Source organism: Balaenoptera borealis (genome assembly GCF_965194805.1).
Source record: "Balaenoptera borealis genome assembly, chromosome: 3".
Classification (NCBI taxonomy): domain Eukaryota; kingdom Metazoa; phylum Chordata; class Mammalia; order Artiodactyla; family Balaenopteridae; genus Balaenoptera; species Balaenoptera borealis.
In genome coordinates, this window is record NC_138866.1 from 34,596,070 (window position 1) to 34,619,139 (window position 23,070).

Sequence of the window (23,070 nt, forward strand, 5' to 3'; positions counted from 1 at the left end):
TATTTTTTGAGGGGTGATGAAATATTCTGGAATTAGAGGTGATGCTTGCAAAATATTGTAAATGTACTAAAAGCCACTGAATTGTACACCTAATAAACAAGTTGAATTTATGTGACTTTTACTTCAATTATATATTTAAAAAGAAATCTTTCCCTAATCCAGCACAATGAAAATTTTGTCCTATATAAATCTGTGAAAGCTTTATAGTTTTGTCTTTCATATTTACGTCTCTAAAAAACTTAGAACTTTTTTTTGGATACTGTATGGGATACGAGAATCAATTTCATTTTTTCATAAGGACTGCCTGTTGTCCCAGCATCATTTATTGGAAAAAGAACTTCACTAATCTGCAGTACAGACTCTGTCATATACAGAGTGTCCATATGTGTTGGCATTTTTTAGGCTTCTATTCTGTTCCATTGATCTAAGTGTTAATTCTTGCACCAATAACACACTTTATATCATTTTAAGTCTTGGTATTTATAGAGCAGATCTTCTCACTCTGTTCTTTTTCTTATTCAAGAGTATATTGGTTATTTTTGGTCCTTTGCATTTCCATTCTGTATAAATTTTAGAAGCAGCTTGTCAAGTTTCTCTCTCCTTCTCTTAATTAAATACATACACAAACACACACACACCACATACAAACTGTTAGGATTTTATTTACTACGCTTGTACAGAAAAGGATAATAGTTTTAAAGGATACCCCTCTAATTTATTGAAAAGTATTTACTTCTGGGGGGTGTGTGAAAGCAAATGAGAATGAGATGAGAGGGTGGTTCAAGCGGATGTCAATCTTATCCATGTTTATTTTTATTTTTTAATAAAAAGAATGTACTCATGTATTATTGTACAATAAAATATTTTTAGTGATGAAAACTATGGGAGGGATTGTTTCAAAAATTAAAAAGTGATCAATGTACTCAAGAGCCTGAGAGAAGTAAAAAAAAATGAGCACAATGTCTTGTACACAGCTGATAATAATTTATTCTTTGATAATAAAGAAGCAGAAGTGGCCACCAACTTTGAGAATTACAAGCTCTCTTTGAGATAGAAGGAATGGAACAAAGTATTAACTCAGAAAAATAGTTTAAGCAGAAAGGATAGTTGTTTAGCCTTGGTGATCTTTATTTTAATATAATAAGCAAGAGGAGAGAATAGGGGAAATGAGGAGATGAAAAAACGTAAAAGTCTGAAAACTGCAATTCATTAATGTATATAAAGGAGTCAAGAGATGAATGAAAGGCTTGCTAAGTAGTGAGGTTCTTGAGCAAGCAGAATTCGTAGTGGGTAAGTCAGCACAAATAAGAAGGAGAAATGCCAAATAACTTCCAAAAGAAATAGCATTCCTACTTTTAGAGCACTAATCTGTATTCCTATTATCTTATGCAACTGAGAAGATAGGGAAAACAATTTATTTCAGTTGATCTCAAACCTTCTGAGGATATGCACTGTAATTTCAACTGTGAATTATTAAACAATAGAATTTTCCTCATAAGGGAAATTATAATTGGAATACATATTTTCTTAGGAACTGTGCTGATTCTTTCTAGTTATGTAGCTATTCTGTCCGAAAGCTACTTAGACTGATTGGGCAAACATTTCTAAAAGAAGAAATGGAGAATTATATTATCAAAATTAGAATACAGAGCCGAACTATCATTTCCCTTTATAAACTCTGTCTTTTGAAACACCAGTAAGAATACCAATAAAGTAAACATACAACTTTGTATTTTGATGCTAGAGAAATTCTTTAGTGGGCATACATTTCTTCTTTGACTCACTACTTTTACCACTTAATATTTTTTTGTTTTGAAAAAATATTCAAACTTACAGAAAAGTTGCAAGACATACAACAGAAGATGTTATTTGGATTTAATTTTGGGTAGCTAGTGAGCAAATTTATAATAATTGAAGTGAGTCTCCCAAAACAGCCATGTATGAAGGAGTATGGCTTCCATGGCAACAATTTGCCAGTCCCCATTGTAAGGCTTTTGCAGTCCTTGTCAGCCTGATGGTTAGCTCTATCATATGAACCCTTTCCTGGTAACGTCTCTATTTAGAGACCTTTAAGGTAGGTTGCACTCTCTTAAAAATCCTACTATACATCCAATTGTGCAATATAGGACCTGAACTAATAATAAAAATAGATTATATATGAATGCCTAAATGGGTTATTTCAGAAAAAAAAAATACATCATGTGTCTTCCCAGAGCTTCTAATACTGATCAGACCACCAATTAAAGTGTTACGATTAAGTGTTATAAAAATTTTACTAAAGAACAAAAGTATCAAACCAGAGTATCCTGAGTTCACTAAGGTATTTGACAAGTCATATATTTGACGAGAATTTTAAAAGTTCTTGGAACAAGATGGACAAAGTGTGTTTTGATGGGCTAGAAGAGAAACATATATTAGCTAGTTAAGCATTTAACCGTAGAGTTTCTGGTAGTATGTGAAACAGCCTATCCTAAAAAAATGTTCTATCAGTGACTTGAATGACAACTTGATTAGCATATTTGCAGGTGACAGCACTAGAAAAGACAGGTAAAATACCAAATGTCTGATATAGATTTAAAAAATGTCTCTTTGGGGTAGACTGATCAGTTAAATGCAGCAAAATGAAATTAAACAAGAATAAATGTGAAGACTTGGATTTAGATTAAAATCAATGGTATAAAAAATCCACAAGAATTTATGATTTATATTTATAAAGAAAAGCCACACTTTATGATTTTATCTAGACAGAGAACTTATGAGGCTTGACTATAACAGATCTTTTTTAATAAACATCAAAATGTAAATATTCATACGAGTTTGTTTCTTAACAACTGTTTATACTTACTAAAGTCATTTGGGATTTTTGTTGTTCTCAATGGTAGTAATCAGAGTTCTTATTACATTATTCCATATAAATTTGCCTTCCAGGAAAATAAAAAGGTATAACCTTGCTGATACCCGCATTCCAGTATCAATTTCTGATGGTGTATCTGTCTAAAACACTTAGAATAGAGTCTGCTACATAATTAGCATTTAAAGCTATCTATCAATATTATCATTATTACTATAGCTGCTTAATACATTTGCTTACTATAGGGAGAGAATATGCTGATTATTTGTTTATCTCACGGAAAAGTCCTTGTACATAATGGGGATTGCTAAATATATTTTGGTTTTTTGTATCTGTCTTGTGAACTTAGTTGGATGATGCATTGTATTTTTTCATAAAACATATTTAACAAATATTCATACAGTGTATATACTATGTGCCAAACTGTGTCAGATGTTGGATAAATCATATAAACTAACAGATGTGATCCTTGTCTCATGGATGTTATAGTCTACATATATAGAAATCAAACACATGAATAAGTATATAATTGTAAATTGTGGTAAGTGCTATAAAGGAAAAGAACAAGGTCTTATGAGAGAGAATAGCTATGAGAAAAATTTAGATTGGAGGAGGAGAAGTCTTTCTGTGATAAGGAGACACTGAAACTGGAACAGAAAAAATAAACACAAGTTAGCCAGGTAAAGAGTGGGGTTAAGAGCTTTTAGGTAGTGGGAACAGCATGTGCTGAGAGCCAGGAAAAAAGCTGGATGTAAACTTAGTGAGCAAAGGGGAGAGGAAGAGATGGTAAGGGAAGGGCCTAGAACCAGATCATGTAGAATCTAGCAGAACAGAAACTATCTGATGCCAAAGCTCATGTTGTTAAAGCACAATGCATACTATTTCCCAGATTTGAAAAAGGTCTACGTAGTTTAATACAGCTTCCTACTTATTTTATTGATAATAATAGCAATCTTTGTGAAAAACTTATAAGAACGTATACTTATTGGCCCAAATAGTGATTACTACAGGTTTACTACACATGCATACATCATCAGTCCACAGTACTCAAAGGTTAATGCTAGGAAAAAACAACTAGCATCCTAATAACTCAATCCCTACATTAACAACTATAGTAGTGATATAAAAACGTCTCGGTTTTTTCCATTAAAATTTTGAGAAAGTCAAACATTTATTACTAAAGATAACATAACCTTCTAAAAAATTCTGCTATGTGGCATCCATATGAGTAGGAACAAATAAACAAGAATAAAAAAGCACATTAAGCACATGGACATCTTGAACAGAAATTTTATTTTATTCTGTAAACATCCATGCATTATTGTATTCCTTTCATATGCCAGGAAAAATCGTGAAAGACTTTGAAATGGACAAAAATATTATTAGGTGTCTTGTGTAGTGGACCATTTTGAATTATCTACACTGTTTAGTCTTTTAGCTATTTTACAAATCTAAGTTGTAAAAAACTGAGAGTAATGTAAATAGTTTTTGTCCAAATGATCCTCTTGTACCATGGAAGTACAATGGACTGCCTTGCAGGTAATCACCAAGTGTTGCATTTACTTGTAAATTCATTTCAGCACTCCCAATGCCTATATATTTGTGTTCTTTGAATTCTCCTGTTAACCAGCTGTAACATCTTTCTGGTTCTCTCATTAATTAACGAATGAAATAGCATCTTTGATATGTATTCATTTGGTATGTGTAACAAAGACATGATTTTAACTTAAAAAATAATTCTTTAACAGTTTTAGAGATCATCCACTGAGATGTCCAATGGATTCACCTAATAGAACCGGTAAACAGCACTGCCAGAGGAGTGCACTTTTTTTTTTGTTAACATCTTTATTGGAGTATAATTGCTTTACAATGGTGTGTTAGTTTCTGCTTTATAACAAAGTAAATCAGCTATACATATACATATATCCCCATATCTCTTCCCTCTTGCATCTCCCTCCCATCCTCCCTATCCCATCCCTCCAGGTGGTCACAAAGCACAGAGCTGATGTCCCTGTGCTATGCGGCTGCTTCCCACTAGCTATGGATTTTACATTTTGTAGTGTATATATGTCCATGCCACTCTCTCACTTTGTCCCAGCTTACCCTTCCCCCTCCCCATGTCCTCAAGTCCATTCTCTAGTAGGTCTGCGTCTTTATTCCCGTCCTGCCCCTAGGTTCTTCATAACCATTTTTTTCTTTTTAGATTCCATATATATGTGTTAGCATACAGTATTTTTCTCTTTCTGACTTACTTCACTCTGTATGACAGACTCTAGGTCCATCCACCTCAATACAAATAACTCAATTTAATTTCTTTTTATGGCTGAGTAATATTCCATTGTATATATGTGCCACATCTTCTTTATCCATTCATCTGTCAATGGACACTTAGGTTGCTTCCATGTCCTGGCTATTGTAAATAGAGCTGCAATGAACATTTTGGTACATGACTCTTTTTGAATTATGGTTTTCTCGGGTAAAGGCCCAGTAGTGGGATTGCTGGGTCGTATGGTAGTTCTATTTGTAGTTTTTTAAGGAACCTCCATACCTCTTACTGTTCTCCATAGTGGCTGTATCAATTTACATTCCCACCAACAGTGCAGGAGAGTTCCCTTTTCTCCACACCCTCTCCAGCATTTACTGTTTGTAGATTTTTTGATGATGGCCATTCTGACTGGTGTGAGGTGATACCTCATTGTAGTTTTGATTTGCATTTCTCTAATGATTAGTGATGCTGAGCATTCTTTCATGTGTTTGTTGGCAATCTGTATATCTTCTTTGGAGAAATGTCTATTTAGGTCTTCTGCCCATTTTTCGATTGGGTTTTTTGTTTTTTTGATATTGAGCTCCATGAGCTGCTTCTAAATTTTGGAGATTAATCCTTTGTCAGTTGCTTCATTTGCAAATATTTTCTCCCATTCTGAGGGTTGTCTTTTGGTCTTGTTTATGGTTTCCTTCACTGTGCAAAAGATTTTAAGTTTCATTAGGTCCCATTTGTTTTTGTTTTTATTTCCATTTCTCTAGGAGGTGGGTCCAAAAGGGTCTTGCTGTGATTTATGTCATAGAGTGTTCTGCCTATGTTTTCCTCTAAGAGTTTGATAGTGCCTGGCCTTACATTTAGGTCGTTAATCCATTTTGAGTTTATTTTTGTGTATGGTGTTAGGGAGTGTTCTAATTTTATTCTTTTACATGTAACTGTCCAGTTTTCCCAGCACCACTTATTGAAGAGGCTGTCTTTTCTCCACTGTATATGCTTGCCTCCTTTATCAAAAATAAGGTGACCATATGTGCGTGGTTTTATCTCTGGGCTTTCTATCCTGTTCCATTGATCTATATTTCTGTTTTTGTGCCAGTACCATACTGTCTTGATTACCGTAGCTTTGTAGTATAGTAAGGAGTGCACTTTTAAGCACTTGCTTAAGCCCACGAGTATATTTTCTTGGCAATTGGAAGTGAATCCCAAATACCAACAGAACTTTACTTAGATGACTGTTTCTTTAGGTTTAAAAAAACTAAAAAAAACAAAAACAAAAACAAAAACAGAAAACAAAACCTCACTTTTTTTTTAAATAAATAAATTTATTTATTTAATTTATTTTTGGCTGTGTTGGGTCTTCGTTGCTGCGTGCGGGCTTTCTCTAGTTGTGGTGAGCGGGGGCTACTCTTTGTAGCAGTGTGCGGGCTTCTCATTGTGGTGGCTTCTCTTGTTGCAGAGCACCAGCTGTAGGTGCATGGGCTTCAGTAGTTGCGGCATGTGGGCTCAGTAGTGGTGGCTTGGGGCTCTCAAGTGCAGGCTCAGTAGTTGTGGCATACGGGCTTAGTTGCTACATGGCATGTGGGATCTTCCTGGACCAGGGATCGAAGCCGTGTCCCCTGCATTGGCAGGTGGATTCTTTTTTTTTTTTTAAATATCATCTCTTTTATTAACATTATTGTTATTATTTATTTATTTTTGGCTGCGTTGGGTCTTCGTTGCTGCACGCAGGCTTTCTGTGGTTGTGGCGAGGGAGGCTACTCTTCGTTGCAGTGCGCAGGCTTCTCATTGTGGTGGCTTCTCTTGTTGCACAGCGTGGGCTCTAGGCGCGTGGGCTTAAGTAGTTGTGACACGCAGCTCAGTAGTTGTGGCTCTCAGGATCTAGAGCACAGGCTCAGTAGTTGTGGCTCTCAGGATCTAGAGCACAGGCTCAGTAGTTGTGGCACATGGGCTTAGTTGCTCTGCGGCATGTGGGATCTTCCTGGACCAGGGGTTGAACCTGTGTCCCCTGTATTGGCAGGTGGATTCCTAACCACTGCGCCACCGGGGAAACCCAGCAGGCAGATTCTTAACCACTGCGCCAAGAGGGAAGCCCCAACCTCATTGTTTTTTGATTTGTTTTGTCTTTGTTTCTAGTTTGTGCACTGCCAGGAAATTATTGCTTCCTGGTGGCAGCAATGCTTGAGACTTTGCTTTTATGGTCTGATCACTTGGTGATCTCTGTAAATGTATTATAGATGTCCATTCTTTGTTGGGTGAAAGATGACAGATAATCCTATTTGTAGTCCTACTTGTAGTTTTATTTGCCTATTTCTCCATTTTGAGCTCAAAACAATTAAGAAATTGGTGTCCCCTGGGAAGGAGAACAGGTCTTTGACACAGTTTTTGTGTTTCTGTATTTACTCTGGACCTGTGGCTGAAGCTGCAGAATTGAAATTATGAGCTCTCTCTGTGTTTATCTGTAATTCAGAAAGACCTTTACCCTTTACCATTGTGAAATGTTTCCCAATCTCTGGGAAGTATAAAGCTATATTGTCTCTGAAGTTAAAGGAGCTCTGTCCTGACTGGCTTACAGAGATAAATGCCTAAATAAGTTAATTATTCCAATATTTCCCAAAATAAACTGAATTTCTAATACTTCAAATATGCTAGACTTAAAAAAGGATCTTCTACTAGAAACTAACTCATAAATATTTTAAAAATCCAAGTTCATATAATTAGGGTAAATCTTTGGCAAATATGACTAGCTTAATAATTTTGGTTTAAAAATTGTCTTAAATAATTTTTAATGTTAAAATATAAGTACACATTTTGTTTTTCTTGGGTTGCTTTCCCTAAACATATACAGGTTTATTGACTGAAGAAGCTTACATCATTCCTACATAATGCATGTCAGCTTGAACATAATTTCCATGATCTTTAGGTAACTTAAACTTTGGAGTGCATTACATTAAATTAATGGATAATCATTAGAAGCCTAGATAATTTTTAAATAAGATAAAATAGGAAACATCAAGTACTAATCATAAGTAAATTTTTTTTACTATGGTGAAATATAAATAACATTTACTACTTAAACCAGTTTTAAGTGTACAATGAAATGGCATTAAGCAAATTCACAATGTAATGCAAACCTCACCACTATCCATTTCCAGAACTTTTTCATCATCCCAAAGAGAAATTCCATACCCTTTAAACAGTAACTTCCCACTCTCCACTTTCATCTATCCTATTTTCTGCCTCTATGAATTTGACTATTCTGAGTACCTCATGTAAGTGAACTCATACAATATTTGTCCTTTATTTCTGGCTTATTAAATTCAGCATAATGTTTTCAAGGTTCATTCATGTTGTAGCATGTATCAGAACTTCATTTCTTCTTTCGGCTTAATAATATTCAGTTATATGTGTATAACACATTTTGTTTATCCATTTATCTTTGGGCTGTTCCCACCTTTTGGCCATCGTGAATATAGCTGCTATAAACACTGGTGTACTAGTGCTTGCTTTCAATTCTTTTGGGTATATAAGTAGAAGTAGAATTGCTGGATCACATGGCTAACTTTTAGAAGAACCACAAAAGTGTTTTTCTCTGTGGTGGTACCATTTTATACTCCCTCCAGCAATGTCCAAGGGTTCCAATTTCTCCACATCCTTTGCCAACACTAATTTTCTGGGTTATTTGTTTTTTTGGGGGGGGTTGTTTTTTATTTTTTTAATAAAACACCCAAATGGATATAAAGTGGTATCTCATTGTGGTTTTGATTTGCAGTTCTCTAATGACTAGTGATGTTGAGTATCTTTTTGTGTGCACGCTGCTATTTGTATACCTTCCTTGGAGAAACGTCTATTCAAATCCTTCACCCATGTTTCAATTGGGTTCCCTTTTTTTTTTTTCAGTTGCAGGAGTCCTTTTTATATTCTAGATATTAATCATTTCTCATACATGTGATTTGCAAATATTTTCTTTCATTCTGTCAGTTGTCTTTTTCTCTCTTGACAGTATCCTTTGATGCACAAAAGTTTTTAATTTGATGGAGTCCAATTTATCTATTTTTTCTTTTGTTGCATTGATTACTAATCATAATTTTAAGTTTATATACTTTTGCTTATTTTTATTTGCTATAAAGATGCTAGAAATTTGTGTCATATTTATGAACATGTTCCTTTTTGCTACTTTATCAAGTAGTCAAAGGATTGCATGTTGCTGTAGAAAATTATATTATGCATGTTCATGAGCTTTGCTGTCTGCTAATATATGCGTATGTCAGATAGTTCTTAATTATCTACCCTAAGTTTTCTCTGTGAAATAGAAGTGACTTTCATTAAAAGTTATACTTAATATGAGTCGCTGAGACTATAGCAGAAGCAACAGTGATAGAGATATACAACTGAGCATGTGCTTTTATTTTTTTAAGGGAAAAAAAAAAATTGCCCTAAAGCAGCAGTCCTCGAACGTTTTGGTCTCTGGACCCCTTTACACATTTAAAATTTATTTAGAACTCGTAGAGCTTTTGTACATGTGGGTTATAACTATCAATATTTACTGAATTAGAAATCAAAACAAAAATTTTATGAACTTATTACTTCATTTGAAAAAAGCAATGATTAACATGTTGCATGTCAAATAAACTATATCATTATATTATTATGAAGGTAGTTTTCATCTTGTGGGTCACTTGAGAAAGAACTGTAATCCTAAAGCAAGGTATCAGTTTGTTCCAGAATATTTGAAAGAACATAATGAAAGATAAAACTTGGAAAGTGAAGATTATTTCCTTTGATTTATAATGCCTGAGCCTGAAAATAAGTTATAAAATGTGTTAAAATACACATTCACTTAAAACAAGGTTCACTTAATTTTGATGGGCTTCTTTCCTTGGCTTACTGATTAGTGCTTTTACCCACTATCTATGTAATCTGCCTAGATAGCAGAGATCCTGTGTCTTACCAGAATAATTTTCTCTGCTATATGTTAACTTTATTATATGCTTGAGTATTTAAGGGGAAAAAGAACAAAAAGTTCCTCAGTTATGAAAGAGTTACTTCTTAATAACTGTGTTACCTTTTGTGCTTTTAAAAATGCTTTATTGTCATTTTAATAAAAAACGGCAACCAAAAAATTATTTCTCAGGCATCCATGATCCTATCTTAAGTCAAGTGTCCAAATTTCCTGACAACTCTAAATTAAATCAAATTATTAAAAAATTTCAGGGTATCTTTCACTGAAAACTATCTTTGAGATTTCCTGGCAGTCTCCTAGAAATCACAGAAATTCGTTCTTTCAGCATAGATAAAGAGTGATGAAAGATATAATTAGATTTGTTTGATGAGTTACAACTATAAATTTCATGGGAAGTCGTCATATCAAAAGAGAAGCCCAGTCCTCTCTAGGTTAAGTTTATATAAGCAAAATATTATTAATATAACCATTTCATTAATTTTGTGCTTTGTGTAAAGGCCCTGGAGAATCGTCAATTACCCCCAGTCCCTAATGTTTTTACTGTAAGGGGAAATACTGCTTAAAAACTCATGAAATAGTTATATTCCATCCCTCAATAGAGAATTTTACTCCCTGCCATTCTGATATTAGTGGTTACAGTTAGTAACTACAGCTATTAAGTTCCTGTCATCTACAGATGGATTTTGATGCTTACCTAAAAGTTATGCTGTAAGCTACAGACCAGAGCTTGTGCATTTAACAAGAAGGACAGTTTCACAAGCCTCATAGAAAGAACTGTACCAGATACTTCCAACTACTGACACTTCAAAGAATATACTCTTGGGTACAGACTGCTGAAGTGATATTGCTTAGATAAATTTTAGACTATAATAGTGGACTGGATTAGTATTTCCAAAACTCTAATTAGTCTAGAAGCTGAAAGCTTCATGAAAGCAAACTGCTAAGCTAAGATCTAGTAGAATGAGAATTAATTACACAGGACTGAGTAAACAGAAGAATTTTTTCGTGGCTATTTGTTCGGAATATTATTGATGTTTTAAATGTTCTATTTTCAGGGTATGTGAAGAAACTTTTTCTTTCTTCTCAATCTATATATAACCCACACAATTTCATAGATCCTGATTTCTTAAAACTAAAAATATTTGATTCTCACTGAGTCCCTCAGAATTCAGAAACTCTTACTATGTCTGCTAACTTTTCTTGACAATATAGTGATTTCCATAGATTTATTAAGAGTGTCTTCCTTTTTAACAGGATATAATTGGACAAATTGATGGTGGAACCAAGGACTTACCTGTGTCATGTTTGAGAATGGTGCCCATTTAATCAGATATGTCTACCACTTCTGAAGAACAAAGACTGGCTGTACTCACGAAGCTAATACCTACAAAGCCCTCCCAGGAAAAATGACCTGGTACCTGAAGTAGAGGGTCTCAGCCTTGCATGTGGTAAGGAAGGTCACTTATATATGGTAATGAACTTTTGGTGACCTGGAGAAGAGAGGAATTCACCCAGTAACAGGTACCTGCAGGTGAAATAGGGTGAAGAGATTGTCTGGGGCTTGGTTTCCTAAACTTGGAATGGCAAAAATAGAAACTTTTAAAAGTAAAATCTGAGATTCCCTATGAAAACTTCCAGACAGAAGTTAATTTTGCAACCTCAGTATTTGCAAACTCACAGAAGCTACCTGGTTAATTAATACCTTGCTGCAGCTAAATAAATAATCAAGCCCAAACTAATGAGATCTGCCATTTTTTTGCAACAAAAATCATTATGAGATTATTATGATTGGGGGTGTAGAGAGTTGTCAGGAAAACGGGCAAGAAAGATTATTAAATGTCCTGATTTGTATACTCTTCTGGGTTATCTGTACTTTTTACTTTCACTATTTTACAACTCTGCAAGTTATAGAAAACTAATGCTAATGCAAATTATTGTCTACAGAAATGCAAATAAATTTTGTCTTGAGAAGGAACAATTGATTATTACCCTGTGTATACTGACCAATTTTGTATCTATTTATAAATTCACCCCAGTCTTTGTGACTGTTGATATATGTATGTGTCCTTTGATTTTTTTTCTTTGAACTGGTTTAACAGCTTACTGTTCTCTCATTAATTAAATAGAATTGACACATTTATTATATATTTCTATGAATGTTATGATTCAACCTTTAAAAATATTATCCTTTAACACATATCATACTGTGTTCTCCGAAGTATTTGATTTCATGGATTTATCTAAATATATTTCTGACTCCAATTGTGCTTATAGCTTAAAGCTTTGTTGCTTGGACCAGCAAACTTCCAGAGTAAATACAGCCTACTGTTCACAGTTCTTAGGTTGTGCAATGCATTTTATCATTCAAGTATTCCAAACCAAGGTCCAAAAATCCTAATTCTCATTCTTTAGAAGAATTTGTAACTAGCTAGTCATCTCCCATAACATCATTCTTTTTCTTTCTCTCTTGCACTGAGAGTTGCTATAGCAGAGAGGTCAAGAGTGATGATTCTGGAGCCAGACTGCTTGGACTTGAATACCAGTTTAGTCTCTAGCTGGTTATATGTCCTTAACCTCTTTGTGTTTCAATTTTCTCATAAGTAAAATGACAATGTATGTAAAGTGTTGGTATATGTAAAATGTTTAGAAGAGTGACTGACAATTAATATTATTTTAATATACTAAAATCATCGTGGATAGGAAGAAACAATAAAACCATTTATATATAAATATGTATATTCTTCAATTTTCTGACCAAAACTTTATAAGTGTTTCTGGTCTTCTGTAACAGTATCATTTATCTCCAGGCAAATCTGTAAGAGTGGCAGGTTGCTAACTCTTACCATTTTCTCTCTGAAGTTCCAAATAAATGCCCTAGGAAGATAGACTCTTCCTGACTAGCCATATCAATCTAACATATTTGTTTTCTCCATATCCTTTCCCAAAAGGAAATCAGCAACGCTTTTTCTTCCCAGGGCAAGCAGCAGATTTTCTTGCATCCAGTGGAGCTTGGGGACCATCATTATTATGTGGGACTTCTCCAGAAGATTTAATTTCTGTCAGTAAGACAAGATTTCTTATTATGTATCTCCATGGCTATTTTTGTCTTAAATTCCTCCTTGCCTCTCATTATGCTTGGAGTTTTGCAAGCATAATACAAGCATTATGCAAAGTATAGTTGTAATTTCTTCAGCTTTGGATCCAGTCTCCTTGAAAAGACCTTTACACTTATTTAGTAATCACAGAGGGGCAAGATGTATTTTTCCTTTTTTCCTCCTGTGTGTCACAGGCCCCTACTCTCTGTTCTCTTGAATCAGGTTTCTCACTCAAATATGAAACTTCAGGGATTCCTATTTGCTATGTTTCAGTTATTATAAGGAAGACTTTTCAGCTCTTTGATGAGACACTACATACTGAGAATTATTAGTTAAGATGCTCTTTGGTTGCAGACAACAGTTTACCCATCTCTGTCTCTAATTAGCTTTTTCAAAGTAACGTATTGGCTCAGGTAACTGAAAAGTCAAGAGACAGATATAGTTCAACAGGGGCTGGAGTAAGTGGTTGAAAAATGTGACAGGACCGAGTATCTCTCTTTCTCCCCCATTTCTTAGGAATGCTTCTTTACAGTTGGCTCCATTATTGGCAGGCATTACTTTCATGGTTCCAAGATAGGAATTCTTCGAGTTGTATATTTCCTCATTCATATTCAATAGGAAACAGAGAGTCTATGTTCCTAGTCATTCAAATAAAATCTAAGAGATGAGACCCACTTGCTCCTATTGACCTGAGTTATGTGTTTCTTGAACTAAAAACTGTGGTTATGTGAAATGGATATGCTGATTGTACTAAGCCACCTACCCTGGAGGATTAGTCAGTCTCACCCAAACTATATGACTGGAAAATGCGGTGTAGTGTTAGAAAGAGGGATGGGAAATGGCTGCTGGAGAGGCAACTAACAAATATCCATTATGAGAAGCACTTCTCAAGCCTCTTTGTTTCTTGAAAAAGCAAGTTGATCAGTTTGGCAATAACCAGTATTCAGATCACTAGGAGCTAACTATTGAAGAGCTATTCAAATCATTTTCTGTGTAATAATATGAAACTCAGAATATGATAACTTAAAAGCTTGGTTATGAATACGAAACTTCCAAATATTTTAGTTTGAAAACCAGGATAATTATTGTAGTTGCTGTGGTTGCTTTATAATATGAGAATACAAAAGACAGTTTGGTACATTTTGGAATGTTTATAATTTATAGCAAAGCTATAGCTGGAGAATTCAGTTGTCAACTGGAATTCATTAATAATTTTATTAATCAATATTTACATTTTCTACTTGGCCTTTGACTTAGCTAAGTTTGTTTCCAACCAGGCATGGCTTGTTGAATATAAGCGTTAAAGTCATCATTTGGTAGTTTAGCTCCCAAGAGTCGACTGATACTAGTTTTCCTCCCTGCATCCCCCTGAAATCCTGGGTGTTTTTTCTTCCTAAGGATTAAAAACAAAATTACACTTATTACTTATTTTTCTTCTTTTTCCTTCTCATTTTATATTCATATCAGGGACTGAGGTTTCTTTTGCAGCCATGGTTTAAATTGTCACTGCTTATTCAGCTCTACTTATCAGTTTAATCTTTCCTAGCCTGACACTTTTTACAAAGTATCATTCAGCCAATGACTGAAAGAAGTGATACAGACCCTTAAAAGTTTCTATATGAAGATCAGTAATAGAATTTGTACAAAGACTCAACTTTCTAAATGGTTGTAATGAGAACACAGTGAAAGAAAAGAAAAAAAGATGCAAAATCATAAGGAAAAAAAGCAAGATTAATACAAATTAAATATTATCTTGACCAATCTGTTTGGATATTAAAACTTAATGTGATCCTCTTAAGGGATTAACTTAATTAAGCCAGGCAATTTATTTTAAGGTATGTGATGAAATTACTAAAGAAAAAAATTAACTTCTGAGCAATGAATTTCTTGAAAGTCATGTGATGAAAGTTCATTGCCACATACTACAAAATCTTAATGATATTAGAGTACTTTAGGTACAGGAGAAACTCTATTATATTCCTTGATGGAAGATACTCAGTGGCACTTACACTTTCACAAAAAAGCACTAGTGAAGGTCTTTCAGAATAAAACACATCTTCCGTCATATGCTATAGCCTACCTCCAAGGATAGGAGGTAAGCTGTATGCCTGCAAAATCATTAATGCAAAAGCCTCTTGTCTTACCGGTTCCTCTGCACTGCCTGTTGCATCATGGGAATAACTGATGAGACCAGGGATGGGCTGCTCACCGTGTGCCATGATAACAGCAGGACTGGTGTAGAATGGATGCTTCTAATGCACAACACATAACAACTATGAATATAGTGACAGGAAAACATGAAACTATACAAGCAAAATGACTGGAAAGGAAAAAGGGTGAAAACAAATGGAACAATGGAATGTCAAAAATTTTCAAATGAAGAATGACAAAATTAGCTTAGATTTCAAATGGTACAAGTTTTTTTTAAGATTGAAACTGATGGTACTTTTAACTCTTTTAATTAAGAGTAAAAGAAAGAGAACATACGATGATTTAATAATGTATTTCATCAATCATTTCCATAAAAACAAAACAAACCTCACGCACAACTTAAATACTTACTAGCCTTAAGTAAGGACTTAATGGATCACTGAATGGATCTGGAGACAGAATAATCCCGTCTTTAGTGAAAGAACCACTTACTTGTTGTCTGAATGGACACTTCCAAATGATCTCTATGATCCTTTCCAATATATACATTGTCAAAAAATCCTCTCATGTTATGCTCATAGCCAAAGTATCTGGATGAGCCATAAAACTTTAAAAATTACTTCATATAGTGATTAGATTTTCAATCTTTACACTCTCAGTGAACAATCATTACTCCCAGAAGTGATATGCTACTGTCTGAAGATTTTAAAGTGTACAAGGTGGGTTATACTAGGTATGGATAATAATGTAAATCATGTTCTGTGACTTTAAGATGATAACTAAATTTACTGAAGTACTTCATGGTACTATATTTACTCCCAGAATTGTTCAAAGAGAACTTGTAATACTTTGATGCTGTTTTAATAATATTTATTACTTTATTAAATTAAAAACACGAATATCTTACATCCATTTCTTCTCTTTATGACTGGGGTAATTTGTGTCCAATAGTTAAATAAGTGCTACTTAACTGCTGAAAAGTCTTGTCTTTAAAAAAAATATTTATTAATCTTCCTCAGCTAATTTCTTGAACCACCTTAGGTATCTTACCTTCAGTTTGGTGCTCCTCTAAGAATTTGTGAACATTTGATGTGCTGAACACATGAACATTGTATATTTACTATGATCACAAAAATGACATCTTCAAAGAGTTCTTAAATGTCACATTGTTTATCATTGGAGTTATTACTTCAATAGATAACAGCAGAATTTTTAATGCCTCAGAACTCAGAACAAAACTTCAATGCTTTCAAGAACTCTACATAATGGAGGGAATACAGCTGTGGAGTGTCATGAATATCCCCGTTCTTTTTAAAGGATGCCCTGAAGTGATATTTAACTTATGGAAGAATGGGATGGAAAGAGACATGAAATCAATACATTTACCTGTGGGTCCTTTAGATCTCTGGGTCTCTCTCAGCAGGCTTACCTTGGCCGCAATGGCTGCTGCAGTTATATGTGATGAAGAACTATCTTCTGTTGAAGCAACACCACTGTCTTTCTTCTCTTCTTCCTCTTCTTCACATTGAACCCCTTTGTCTTCTGTCTGTTTATGGGGGCTAGTTGTGGGAGGAGGGGAAAGAGGTGGTGGTGGGGAAGGTAAATCTTCAAGTTCATCATGCACTTCTTTTACTTTTACAATGGCATCACGTAAAAGGTCAATGGCATGAGGTAGGGCTGGCAGTATGAACTGAAAGCATTCCTGTATGCAAGAGGAAGAAAAAAAAATGAAGATAAAGCATTTTTATAGGCATACAAAATGGCAGCAATCAAATGTGTTTGTGATTTTGGATCACAAATTTTGGATTTGTTTGTGATTTTCTCTCCATCTGTCTTAAGAATGAATCATATTTAATGTATTGTCCTTGCAATGCAAAATATGAAGTAAGCATGGTATATATTACAGTATTCTCCATAAGCTGAAGAACTACACTATATAAGCACACAGTACATTTTTTTTTTTTTTAAGTAAAATTTCTATACAACTTCAGGGTTTAAAGATACATTATGAGAGAGCAGGTAAGAATTTTTACCTTTCTGGTTAGAGAAGGATACTAGAACTAACAAACCAATTGAGTACTGAACTATTTTATTCAGAGAGCTAAAGTTCTGACTACAATCATAAAGTATAGCTAGACAACGTTGTACAATATGTAAAAATAGGTATAAGTTTGTACAGCATAAAAGTCAATATAGTCCCTTGGTTTCTTTTTTTTTAGGGGGCGGTGAAGGAAAGTACAGCATTTATTGCAGGATGCCAAGCAAGGAGGACAGGCAGCTAATGCTCAAAATATATCCATTATTACCTATATTGTATCACCAAAAGAAAATAGGTGAGAATTTTAAAATCAGAACATAAGGCCAGATATGTTTGGGGAATATGTTTGAGCAGAGGTCTTTCTCTTTTACATTTAAAGTAACTTACCTTAAAATCTAATATGTAAAGAAATATCTTACAATTTATGGACTACCTGGAAGGTATCTAATCTTTTAACCTACTGGAAAAAATTGTATAGTGAAGAATTTAACTTTAATCAAACAGAGGTCTGCCTTTACTCTCAGCTTTTGGGAGGTGATCTCTAGTTCCTTGTTATGTCATGCCTGATAAGAGTGTCTCTGTTTGCCTGGGGGCTTTGGCCACTGAACAGTCTAACAATGTGGTTTACTATGAGGGCTTTGGGAAACACAGTATCAGTTTTGCCTCTGGAAAGAACTGGGAGTGGCTGACTAGGTCAACCATGTGGGCAATATGTGATCAAGTCCTAATAAAAACTCTGAACACCAAAGGCAAAGGAGAATGTACATAGTTAGCAATACTCTGTGTATACTGTCTTATATTGTGGCTAAGAGGAGGTGATGCTTCCATGATTCCATGGAAGAGGATGACCAGAAGTTCCCTGTTTGGTACCTCTCTTAGACTCTACCATATGTGCTTCTTTCCTTGGCTGATTTCAACCTGTATTCTTTCCCTGTAATACAACATACCCATAAGTATAACAGCTTTCAGTGAGTTCTGTGAGCCCTTCTAGTGAATTATTAAAAGTGAGGGTGATTTTAGAAATCCCCTCAATTGCAAGTGGTGTCAGAAATGAGAGCAGTCTTATGGAGTGCTCCAACTTTGTAGCTGGCTAACTTCTGCAGTTGGTCAAAACTCCTTACAGTTGGTGTTAAGAAGTGGGATTTGATAGAAAGACCCTGACTCACTGAAACTTGTGATCTGGGAAGAGGAAGGAAGAGAGGGTGGGGGATAATGAATCTTTAGAGCCTAGATGAACACAGGGTCACCCACAGTATGGAACTGCAGCTGTACTGTAATTAGTTACTGGAGATAAAATTAGCAATGAAGTTTTAAAATGAAAGATCTAACTCCTAAGGAGTTATGTCAAAGCACAAGAAATGCAAAATGATAAAAAACAAAGTAAACACACAATTTCTTGGTTAATGGTATCTGTACTAGCTAAAACAAAAGTAATGGAGAATGTTGGGGTGGATCCTGAGGCTGGGCCAAGTTTGGACTCTGAATGGTCTGACATATAGCTGTTAGCCTCAGAGCTGCTTCCCAAGGAAAAATTTATGTTGAAGCAATAAACAGTAAATAAAGTTGGACTGATTCATAAGAAAATGGGGAAAAAGAAACAAGCGATTCAAGGGACTTGTCCTAGCAGGGTGGAAATATTTAAATGGTTATTAAGAAATGTATGAAAAAAGTGAGCATTGATGGGGACAAAACAGAGGTCTTAAAGAAGCACTGCTGTGGGCTGAATAGACAGACTGGAGACCCTGCTGGTCTCCTAACATTAAGGGGTCCTAAACAAATCTCTATTTACCCTGGTTTGGAGGAATTAAAAAAGCTAGGAAGCAAAGAAACCTTACCTAGAATCACCTTAAGTGATGGACCCATAATCTAATCAATATAAGGTCTGACAAAAGGGTCTGGATCCCTTGACCCAACCCAGGCCTTAGAACTCCAAGGCCATATGCACACAAATGGCTAAAATCATCAGGAAACAGAGAAGAGACTTCTCTGGGACTCCTTGACATGGGAGCTTCATGTACTGTGATCTACAACCTGTTGAAATCCTAATGGGTACAGTTAGAATGGGAAGATATAGGAACGCAATAGTTGATGGGATTAAGGTGAATGTTTGGATAAGAATCAGAATGTTTGGAAAGTGAACTTTATGTGAAGTGGTGAATCTCCTTTACCTGAATGTATTATGGGCATGGATGCTGTGGTCTGACTGGAGAATTCATCCCCTACCTCATATTGTAAAACAGCAGGCATGTAAATCCACTCTTCCACCAATATAATTGGACATGCTAAATGGGCCCACACAGTTCATTAATTTGCTGTACAAAAGCCCTGTGTGGAGTGCAGACTGGGCTTATAGCAAAAACCTGTGAGTGCCACCCAACAACAACTGCTGGGATTTTGGACCAGAAAATTTCCATTTGAGAGACAATTACTACTTGCTATTGGACTTTAATTGAGACTGCCCTTATGACTAAAGGACACAAAATAATCCTAAAACCTGAAATATCCAAAAGGTCTTGGGTAATTTCAGAGAAAAGCTCTAATGGGGACGGTAATGCCCAGGAGAGTTCCATAATAAAATGGAAATGTTGCATATAGAATCATGCTACCAGGAGAATGCAAGGAGGTACTCACGAGCAGGCAGCCTCTTTTCACCTAGGGCTGACTTCGGAACCACCTGAGGAGCTGCTGGATCCTATGGCCACTTGGGCCACTTGGGCGGTGCCCTATAAACAGCTTTCTATTGATCAACAAAGAGCTGCTTGGTTTATGGATGGCAATTCCAAGGTGAAGGGACAGCATCCTGTTTGGAAGGCCGCCACTCTGATTGAAGAAGGTAAAAACAAATCAGCTCGATGGGCTGAACTACATGTTTGCCCCTATGTTTGGGTTTTTACTGAGTCACGGGAAGTGTCCAAATGGCCTGGTGGTATGGTCAGGCAGATGGGCAATGGAAAACTGGTCTATTAAAGGAATACCTGTATGGGACATGGCCCTGTGGAAATCACTCTGGGAACATAAGGGGTATATTAAAGTAGATTATGTTAATGCGCACAAGAAGAACTCCCTTCCAGAACTGGAAGTTGATTGGTAATGGCGAGCAGATATCCTGGTGTACTTGCTTGACATGGCCACCTGGGTCCATGAAATGAGTGGACACTGGAGGTCTGTAGCAATGCAGAGATGGGCTGAATCTAGATATATTCCTCTTACACTCTGAGACACAAAATGCCAATAAGAACTGTTTTGTCTGCTAAAAAGAGAGACAGAGAGGCAGAGGGCTATGCAGCAAATTCCACAGGGGAAAAGTCCTACACATAGCTGTCATGTTGGACTGATGCTTTTAGTCCCTGGAGGCTACAAATGGGTCCTACCAGGTATAGACACTTACTCTGGTATGAGCTTTGCTTATCCCAGAGTAGATGCAAATGTTCAATGTACTATAAAAGGACCAGAACAGAAGATATTGTATCAATGACCATGGAGGCACACTTCTTCAGACCAAGGAACACTTTCATCCTCAGAGCAATAGTATGATAGAAAATTGAAACGGGCAATTGAAACATTTGTTGTCTAAAATATGAGAAAAGTCATGAAGCCTTCATTAGTGTGTGATCACACTCAACAATAGGGAGGCTAAGTGAGAGTTCCTTCTAGACAGATTCCTCTACTTTTCTGGGAAGAGGGGATGGAAAAGGATGCTTGTACAACTATACTTTTCTCTTTACGATTAACGTTTTTCGTTTTTCCCCACGTCACCTCAACTTTCTTCTTTTCTACCTGATGCAATGTTCCTAGGACCAGGGCTGCAACTGTGGGTGCCAGAAGCAGGGATGATTCTTAAGCCCAAACTGTAACTATACTTTTAAATCTTTATGTCAGAATTCCTAAGGGCCTGATGGTGTAGACTATGTCTTATTCCACCTGGCCAAATTGGGCATGACAGTAAATGCAGTTATATTGCCTGGTGTTTCAGACTGCCTACTAGCTCGGTACCTATGTAACCTTAACCTTATCTTATATGAATGAAATGGACTGAGTGGGAAGTACTTGCTAAACTAGTATTACTGATGGCAATCTGGGCCAGCCCAGTGGCCAAACCAACGGTCTCATTCAAAGATGCTCAAAGGAAATGTCTGAGTATAAATGGAGAGAAGGAGGAATGGCAGTTGAAGGTAAAGGAATGAATAAATGCGTTATGCAACAAGGGAAATCCAGTATTACCTTGGTGTCTCAAAAGAAGCTTAGAACAAAGATGATATTGTTTCTTGGCTCAGCTGTAGCAGATGCCAGAAAGGGAAAAGCCATATGTTGCTGAGACTACTCCTGCTTTTGGAACCTGACAAGTCTGTAAACCTGAGGAACATCGCTCTGGGACATGTTTTGATCATATGATATGATGACGACTAGGATAACTGTTAATGCCTGTGTAGGACTCCAGTAATGTGCCAGTATCTTTTGACTCTTATTTTTCAGGTTATATTTACTAATATACCATGATATGTTATAATACAGGCATTGTTAATAAGATTATATGCTGATATTGATGGTCATATATACTGGGAATTTTAATTAAAGCCTCCTCAATATGCAATACCAATGGGAAATGATTGGCCTGAGCAAGAGAGCTAATTTCTATGGTAAATAGCTCTGTGAGAATGTATCATAGGGTACAAATAATAGTAGATCAAGATGAAAAATTAGTAAATGAGTACAAAAATATGAAAATTTGTATAATGGCTTTAGAGGATGAATTACCTGTTTCTCTAAATCTATTCCTATCCCACTCTGGCTCCTCCAAATCTTAGGCATATTCACACTGTTACTGATGTTGTGTCTATAATATAAGTGCTGTACTAAATATAGATGGCCAGCCATACAAATATGATTGTTTTGTTGTAAGAAAGCCTTGGCCAGAGGCCAGGGGGTAGCTTGTGTAATAAAGAACTAACCTTACCCAAAGAGAGTCTGGCCTTTGCCCTCAGTTACTGGGAAATGAAAGGAGTGTCTTTGTTTGTCTGGAAACTCTGGCCACCAGACAGTCTAACAGTGTGATTTATGATGGGGGCTTTGGGAAATGTGGTATCAATTTTGCCTTTGGAAAGTGTTGGAGACTACAGGTATATGGGCAGTATATGATGTGCCTCAATAAAAACTCCAGATGCTAAGGGCTTAGAGCTTCCCTGATAAGCAACAATCCCTGTGTTGTTACACACTGATGCCCGGAGAGCAATGTGTTCATGATTCCACAGGGAGAAGATATTAGAAGCTCTCCATGTGGTACCTCTCCTTTATTCTGTCTTATGCACTCCTTCCCTTGGTTGATTTTAAATTGTATCCTTTCCCTGTAGTAAACCATAACCATGAGTATACCACCTTTCAATGAGTTCTCTGAATCCATCTTGTGAATTACTGAAACTGAGGGTGGTTTGGGGAAGGCACTGAACTGCAATTGGTGTCAGAAGTGAGGGTAGTCTTGTGGAGTGCTCCAACTTTTTGTTTGGCTCTCACAGTGGCCAAAATTTCTTACACTAAACCATATAAATCTCAAGATAGCTTACCTGAGATCCTTTCTTGCTACCTGGCAAGTTAATTATAAGAGTTTTCCCTCTGATTCCACATACAGGCCTGGAAGGAAAGAGAAACCTGATGAATACTAAATTAGAATGATAGTTGGTTTAAATACATTCAACAACAAAGCTCAATCATTGTACTTTATAT

The 23,070-nt window shown here is 35.8% G+C and overlaps 1 protein-coding gene across 15 annotated transcripts in view; it reads right to left on the reverse strand.

Annotated features, from left to right (window-relative positions):
• GPHN (gephyrin) overlaps positions 1–23,070 on the reverse strand; it is a 611,785-nt gene that overhangs the window by 244,156 nt on the left and 344,559 nt on the right. For 9 of the 15 annotated variants that reach the window (XM_082386483.1, XM_082386492.1, XM_082386490.1 and 6 more), the window contains 3 exons: positions 22,911–22,977; positions 16,744–17,016; positions 15,308–15,415 (listed from right to left, as the gene is read on the reverse strand). In XM_082386483.1, coding sequence (XP_082242609.1) covers positions 15,308–15,415; positions 16,744–17,016; positions 22,911–22,977 — 448 coding nt within the window. The remainder of the gene's footprint in view (positions 1–15,307; positions 15,416–16,743; positions 17,017–22,910; positions 22,978–23,070) is intronic. The other 6 variants (XM_082386487.1, XM_082386489.1, XM_082386488.1 and 3 more) reach the window with 1 other exon arrangement.